This window comes from Dipodomys ordii, unplaced genomic scaffold, assembly GCF_000151885.1.
Source record: "Dipodomys ordii isolate 6190 unplaced genomic scaffold, Dord_2.0 Scaffold69, whole genome shotgun sequence".
In the NCBI taxonomy this organism is placed as follows: Eukaryota; Metazoa; Chordata; class Mammalia; order Rodentia; family Heteromyidae; genus Dipodomys; species Dipodomys ordii.
In genome coordinates this window covers 2,472,299-2,480,039 of record NW_012267285.1, presented here as the reverse complement: position 1 = coordinate 2,480,039, position 7,741 = coordinate 2,472,299, and the positions used below count along the sequence as shown (strand labels likewise).

Genomic DNA, 7,741 nt, shown 5'->3' with positions numbered 1-7,741 from the left:
CCTTCCTTCCTTCCTTCCTTCCTTCCTTCCTTCCTTCCTTCCTTCCTTCCTTCCCTCCTTTTCTATTTCCCCCCCTTTCTTCAGGAAATTCTGCACTCCTTATCTCCACCTCTTTCTCCCCTGCCCACACGCGAGACTCTAAACGCTTTCCTGATGGCCAGGCGCTCTGCCCCCCGCCCCCCCTCGGTCCCACGGGAGGCCGAGCATTCGGGCTCTGGAAGAGGATTGCAAGTCTAATTTCTGATTCTGGGGATGAAGAAATGAACACGCAAGAGTGCTCCACTGACCTGATACCCCATGGCCACAGACAGTCAGAGGAGGGGACCCCAAGTCTTACATCTCCATGCTCAAAGCCCTCCCTCCTCCCCTCCCCCCACCTCTCTCTCTCTCTGTCAGTCATTGAGCTTGAACTCAGGGCCCTGGCACCGTCCCTGAGCTCTTTTTGTTTAAGGCGAGCGCTCTGCCACTTGAGCCACAGACCACTTCTGGTTTTCTGGTGGTTTATTGGAGATAAGAGTCTCACGGACTTTCCTTCCCTGGGCTGGCTTTGAACCGTGATCCTCAGATCTCAGTCTCCTGAGTAGCTGGGATGACAGGCGTGAGCCACTGGCGCCCGGCCTCAAAGCTGTTTCTTAATAGTGACATCTTCACACACACACACACACACACACACACACACCCTCTGCGTCTCAGGTGTCCACTGACATCTACCTTCGTTCTGTCCTTCTTTAGGTTTAATGGGCCCATGGCTGTCTGACAGAACGGCAGACGGGGGCCCCCGCCATGGGGGCTCTTTCCCGACTGGAACTCCAGACGCCCTCTGTTACACGGGCCTTGGGACCCTCAGTCAGAGCCGCTGCACCCCGCTCCTCCGGGCCAGGCGTAGGATCACAGGTGGGCTGGGTTCAGGTGGGGACTGAGGGGTCACGGCCCCTCACCTAGGGGCCTGCAGGGGAGGTTAGGGACCCCGCAGCCCTGCCCGAGGCCTGGCGGCACAGCACTCCATCCCTGCCGGATGGGTGAAGGCTCTGGATGGGAGCTGGGGTGACCTGCACCCCCTTCCTGCCATGCTCCAGGGGAGGGGGTGGGGAGGCGGCTCCATTCAGGAGACCCCATGGCACCCCCGCGGAGGGGTGGTCCCTGGCACCCCAGACGGGCCCCCAAAAGGCAGGGCCCTCCGCCCCCGCTCCCCCCTCCGGAGGCCCTGGGTACCTGTTTACTCTTTAGGTCAAGGGAGCGTTCGTACTCGGAAGTGGCAGGGGTGTGGGCGGGCTGAGGCCGGCCAGGGGAGGCCCCACGGTGGAGGCCAGCCCTCGGGGAGGTCCCGTCTGGCCCGGGCAGCTCCTCCTCCTGCTGCAGCTCCTGGGCTTGAGCCTTCGGGGCGTGGGCAGCGGGTCTGCTGGCTGCCGCCGCTGCCACAGAGTCCTCCAGACCCCCGCCGGCCTGGGCGCAGGAGCCGTCACTGTGAACAGAGGTAACGCGCTCGGTTGGGGGGACGGCCTGGCGGCTGCTGCGGGGCCTCTTCCAAGGAGAGGGGGCCTGATCCTGAACTGGGGGGACGAGGGGGCGGCACCCCTAGACAGCGCTCGTGAGCCTCTCTGCTGAGAGAACATTAGGGAAGCAAAGGAAGTGCCTGGGTTCCAGTCCTGGATCGGCCACTGTCTTCTCAGCCTCCCTGGCTATGGAATGGGTGCAGTCCCTCCGCTGACCTCCAGGGGCGTCTGGCTTGCGGCCACTGTAAGTCTCCTAGCGCCCTGGCTGGGGGGTGTCAGGTGGCCCCCACCCCTCCACCCCTGCCCCGGGCTCTCCCCCCCCTGCCAGGGCACAGGAAGCCTTGATTTCCACATCAGCCTAACACCAATTTTTCTTGCTGTGTCCTTTCTTCCCCGGGGGCGGGGGGGAAGGGGGGAAAGCAGCATGTCTGCCGGCCCGGCACCCCCTCCTCCAGCCTGCCCTCAGGCATGATCCCCAATGTTTCCAAGACTCTGTAGGGAGCTGGCGCCTACGAAGCCCCTCGCGGGCGGCCCCTTTGGCTTTCTGGAGTTGCTGGAGCTGTCCCGCCATGGCGGCGTCCAGCCAAGACAGCCCGACGCTCCTGTCCCCCAGGTGGGACCACCGTGGGAATATCCGTACCACGCTGCCCGAAGCCACGGCTCCGTCACGTGTGTGTGTGTGTGTGCTCTCAGCTCTCACCCCTGTACTTCTAGGCTCATGTGGGCCCAAATAAACTACGGCCACTGAAGCAAACGGAATTCTAGAAACAGCCTTGGGCTGTGTCTGAGCCCTTGGTGTGGACAGAGACCCGGAGACTCCTCTCCTGAATCCATTCGCTCCTGAATCCATTCGCTAGGCCTGAGAGCTAGGCCTCTCAGCACCACACACACACACACACACACACACACACACACACACACACACACAGGCGCACACATGCACACACACGAGAGCACACAGGTGCCTTGCACTCGGGCCTATGCACACACGCACGCCTGCACCGCTAACGGGCTGTGTGGCTCCGAGTCCGCCTGCACTCTGAGAACCCTTCTTGCTGGACACTGCAGGGTTGAGGCTAGCCCCCCCCCCGCCCGCCCCCTGCCCCACCCCCCCACCCCCGACCTTCCGCTCTCTGGCTGCCTCCCTCCCATCCCCAGGCACACAAGGATAGAAAAGAGTGAGATTGGCGTGGCTTTGTTCCCTCCCCTGCACCCCATAGGAGGGGAGAGTCGTGGGGTCACTAAATGACCCCTCTGACACAGCAATGGTGGCGTACCAAGAGCCTAGACAGCGATTTTTTTTCTTTGTCGGTCATGGGGCTCGAACTCAGGGCCTGGGCGCTGTCCCTCAGCTCTTCAGCTCAGGTCAAGTGCTCTACCCCTTGAGCCACAGCGCCACTTCCTGTTTTCTGAGTGGTTCATAGGAGATCAGAGTCTCACAGATGTTCCTGTCCCGGGCTGGCTTTGAACTTCGATCCTCAGATCTCAGCCTCCTGAGTAGCTAGGATGACAGGCGGGAGCCACGGGTATCCGGCTCTAGACATCAATTCTGAGAAGACTTAAATCATCTGGGACCAGAAGAACTTCCTGTAAGCCACTCTCTCTTATTTTGGGGGGTTGGGGGCGCAGTGGAAGGCGCCCATAAACATTTATTTATTCATTGTATTTTCTCGGGAAGAGAAGGGAAGACCCAGCCTGTGTTACCCAAAAACAAAACCAAAAACAAAGATGAGAAAGGAGAGAGGAGATAAAGCACCCCACCCTCCCTGCCCAGGAATTCAGGATTGCTCACTAAGGCTTTGTTCTCCTCTTGAGCACCTTGTGCAAGCCGCTCTCCCCAGCTCCCAGGGGCTCCACATTCAAACCCCCAGAGCAAATTCCCCGGGCACCTTCCACTTGTCGGGTGAAGCCAGGAGGCCCCAAGGGGGGGGGGGAGAGGGAGAGGCTGGGCCTCAGCTGGAGGCTGGCTTGGCTGGTACTGAGGGCAGTACCCAGAGTCTCAGCCTTGACTGGGCTGTGGGTGAGCAGTGCGGGCAGGTGGCTAGGGGGAGGGCGGGCAAGGTGGTACCTTGAAGTGACTGGTACAGTCACTACCAGGAATGTTCCAGAAGGGATTTGCAGGTTGGGCTGGGTCTGACGGGTGGGGGGGGGGGAGTTGTGGGATTCTGCCAGTCATCCTCAAAGCCCCCATGTGACAGACAACAGAATGCGTCCCGCGCACAAGCCAACAGCCGCACGCGCCCCTCCGGGTTTGTCCAGCTTTGACTACAGCATTTTTCCCCTTCTCTTTTCTGAATCAATGCAGTCATTTAAGATGATCACAGGGGATCACCCCAGCGCCTTTTCGGGGATCCCGGATCGCATGAGTGACAAGAAAAGACACAAATTCAGGCAAGCCTCTGTGCGAGTGCAGGCTGGGAACCTGCCGGGTCCAAAGGCCGGCGCGGACCGGGGCTGCCTCCCCCCCCCCCCCCGGGCCTCCTCCCCCCCCCTGCCTCCCCCTGCCCGGACCCTCCCCCCCCAGCACCTCCCTTCTGCGCGTCTCTGGTTCCTCATCACAGAGCGGGAGGTTTGGGTAAGATGTTTGGGGACTGGGGAGGAAAAGAGAGGCCCAATTTCCTCCTCCAGCTCCCTGAGTGCGTTGCCTGGTCCAGGGGCTCCCAGCCCTGACAGGGGTCAGGCAGGGGGGCTGGTGTGTCTCAAGGGGCTTCCTGTCCAAAGGGCCCGGCCCTTCCCCCTTCCGGCCGCCTCACTGCCCGTAGCCGACCCGCTGACCCCGTGTGCTCAGCCCTGGCTCCACCCAGGGGGGCCCTCGGACCCCCAACAAGCACTCTGGAGCTAAGACGGATCGATCAATAGTGTCCCCTCCGGTCCCCAAGCTGGGTCACATGGACTCATGCCATCTCGATTCTGGGATTTTGTTCTCCAGCTCTCTCTATTCTCACGCCAGCCAGCCCTAGCCCACGACCTCGTTCAGATTCCTCGGGCGGGGATGGAGGTGGCTGCCAGTCATCCCCAGCACTTAGTTGGGAGGCCAAGGCTGGAGGATCACAAGATGGAGGCCAGGCTGGGCTATGTAGCCAACCCCCGTTCCCTCAAACCAATGTCAGTGAACCAACCGACAAATGACAGGACCCACCGCGTCCCTGCTCCGACCTGGACAGGCCTAGGTGGGAAGAAGGAAGGAAGGAGCTGAAGGCAGGGGCTCTCCCGGAGCTCTGGGCTGCAGGAGACACGGAGCGCAGCTCACTGGCTGGGAGGCAGCAAACTAACACGCACCGGACCACAGCCACCCCCAGTTCAAAGCCACCCTCCCTTACCAGCCGGAAGGAAACGACGGGAACTCCAGTCTCTGCTGCAGAAGGAAACACCCGCTAATGGGTGTTGGATGGGCCGAGCCCTGGCTCCCAGGCCTTGAGGGGTTTTTTTGGGGGGGGGTCACCTCGTAGACTAAGGAGAGGGGGTGAGAGGGCTGGGCTTAGGGTAGCCACAGACAGCCTCCCATCTGCTCTGTCTCTGGGGGGGAAAAGAGGGGCTGCTTAGAGACCGGCCTCAGTAGAGTGCAGCCGCAGGGCAAGGGGGGGCTGGCGCTGAACCCCCTCCCCCTCCCTCTCCCTGTGGGCCGGTGGAAGGGGATTTAGTGAGGAAGGTAAATAGTTAAATAGTGGACTAGTTAGGGCCCCAGGCCTGGGGGGGACCAGCTGCCCTTGACTGGAGGAAAATGCAAATTAAAAAAAAAAGACCCTCCCCACTCTTGGCTTGCCCCTCCCCCTCCCTCCCCCTCCTCTGCTCTCTCCCTCCTCCCCTTCGCTCCCCTCCTCCTCCTCCTGCACCGTGCTGGGGGGGGGGGTGTGTATGGCTCGAGATGCACCAGACAGACATAATTGAGAACTAGGTTTCAGGTGTGCAGTGAGTCAGCAGGTTCTCTCTGATTGGCCAGTTGCCCCGTGGCTCATTTGCATAGGGGCGACCAATCAGAGCACGGCCCGGGGTATAAAATCCTCCAGGTTTGCCCTCCCCTCCCCAGCAGCCCAGCCGGGATCCTTGCAGCCGCTGGCCTGTGCTCTGATGGCAAGTAAAGCCGCCAGCGACCCAGGCACCCGAAGGCTGTGGGGCAGAAAAGCCAGTGGGGGAAGGAGGGGGGAAGGGGGGAAGGGAGGTGGGCAGGTGGTTGTCCCCAAGATGCTCCCCCTCCCTCCCTCCCTCCCTCCCCTCCTTCCCCCCCACCTGAACGCAGGGACTGGGTGCTGGCCCTTAGCTTTTCCACCCAAGGCTGGTGCTCTACTACTTGAGCCACAGCTACCTGACGGGCTTTTTGTCAATGTCATCCCTTCCCCCCACCTCCACCCCACTCCTGCCTGCCTGGGCTGACTTCAAACCTTGATCCATCAGAGCTCAGCCTCCTCTGTGGGCTGGGATTACAGGCCAGGCCTAGGCAGTAGCAGCTGGGGCTCTCTCCCTCATTTTTTTTGTTTTTTCCTGGTCTCAGGTTTCCCCGCCACCCCACCTCTCCCCCCCTCCCCCGCCCTTTCCCTATCTGCCGAGAGAGAAATCCACAAAACTCATCCCCCCCCAGGGGGAACGGCCGGCGGAGAGGGGGTCTGTGTATCTGGCTCCGATGCCTTCGTTTCTGCTGAGTCAGCTTCCAGGCGCCTCAGTGAGTCAGCCTTCGAAGGCCCGGTCTCCCCATCTGTGGGGGGGGGGATTCAGCCTTCGAAGGCCCAGTCTCCCCATCTGTGTGGGGGGCGGGGGGTGCCTGGGGCATAGCCAAAGCGAAGAAATGGGGCTTAGGGTCACCACTGCCAGACTCTGCTTGCTGAGCGTACACACACAGCCTCCGCCAGCCTCTACCCCGCTGGCCTCGCACATGCAGCCCTTTCAACCCCGAGTATTCCCTCAGCTGTCCTTGGAGCCGGGAGGGGTTTGCCGGTGGGAGACTAAATCCCACCTCTCCCCCAACCCAGCCTCCTCCCCCCCTTCCACACGCCTGCGTACACCGCATAGGAAAGAAAAATGCATCCACGTCCTCTCCTGGCTGCACACAGCTGCCCTCTTCTTTCTCCTCTTTTTTTTTTGGGGGGGGGTCCGGTCGTGGGGCCTGAACTCTGGGCCTGGGCGCTGTCCCTCAGCTCTTCAGCTCAAGGCCACAGCGCCACTTCTGGCTTTTTTCTTTTTGCTTATGTGGTGCTGAGGAATGGAACCCAGGGCCTCAGGCATGCAAGGCGAGTGCTCTACCACTGAGCCACCTTCCCAGCCCCATCTCCTCTTTGTTCTCAGATCCTTCCTTTTCTTGTTTTTTGTGTGGGCATGGGACTTGAACTCTGGGCTGGGCGCTGTCCCTCGGCAATTCTGCTCAAGGCGAGCGCTCTACCACCTTGAGCCACAGAGCCACTTTTCTGGTGGTTTATTGGAGAGAAGAGTTTCATGGACTCTCCTGCTCAGGCTGGCTTCGAACTGCCATCCTCAGACCTCAGCCTCCTGAGTAGCTGGGATGACAGGCGTGCGCCACCGGTGCCCAGCTCTTTCCCTAATTTTTGTGGCTACGCCACATCTCACGATCGGCACGTGGAACTGACGCCACTCCCCGCTGTGGCCCCTGACGCGCACGGCGCCCCACTTCCGTCCAGCACAGGGCCCGGGGCTGAGGGAGGCAGGCCGCCGTGTGCCCTGACCTGCTCAGACTTAAAGCAAAGCTGAGTGGCACATGGATCCACTGAGACTGCTGGGGTTCGGGGCTCCCCTCTTCTTCCCTGTAAGGGGGACAATCTTCCTTTTCTGAGCCCCACAGCCACCCATGGTGACAAAAGGGCCTCAGTGAAGGGGCAGGCCAGTCCTGGGCATTGTTCCACAGTCACCCAGCGGCGGCAAGGTGGGCAGGGGCCCTGGGATCCGGGCTGCAGTTGCCGGCTGCTCAGCTCCCACAAAGCCTGCCTGCCATCAGTCACCCGAGGGGGAGGGGAGGAGTCACGCCAGCACCCCAGCTTCTGCAGAGAGAGCAGCACCGCCGCGGGCACACGGAGCCCGCCATTATCCTGGCTGGGGGTCCAGGGCCCTCAGCCCAGTCTCTGGCCTCCCCAGACACAGAAGCTTCCAGAGCGGCCCTTCCCAGCCTCTCACAGTGTCCTAAAACTCCCAGGGCAAGGTGCGGAGCAGCTAGGATGGAACTCCCCTCGAAGCCAAGACCAGACAGACAGACAGACTGACCAACCGCCCCACACAGCCAGGTCATCGGGAGCCCCGAGAGACCT

At 61.4% G+C, this 7,741-nt stretch overlaps 1 protein-coding gene across 1 annotated transcript in view; it reads right to left on the bottom strand.

Moving 5' to 3' along the window:
• Iqsec3 (IQ motif and Sec7 domain 3) overlaps positions 1 to 7,741 on the bottom strand; it is a 32,360-nt gene that overhangs the window by 23,192 nt on the left and 1,427 nt on the right. The window contains exon 3 of the mRNA XM_013023613.1: positions 1,213 to 1,462. Within this exon, the coding sequence (XP_012879067.1) occupies positions 1,213 to 1,462 (250 nt within the window). The remainder of the gene's footprint in view (positions 1 to 1,212; positions 1,463 to 7,741) is intronic.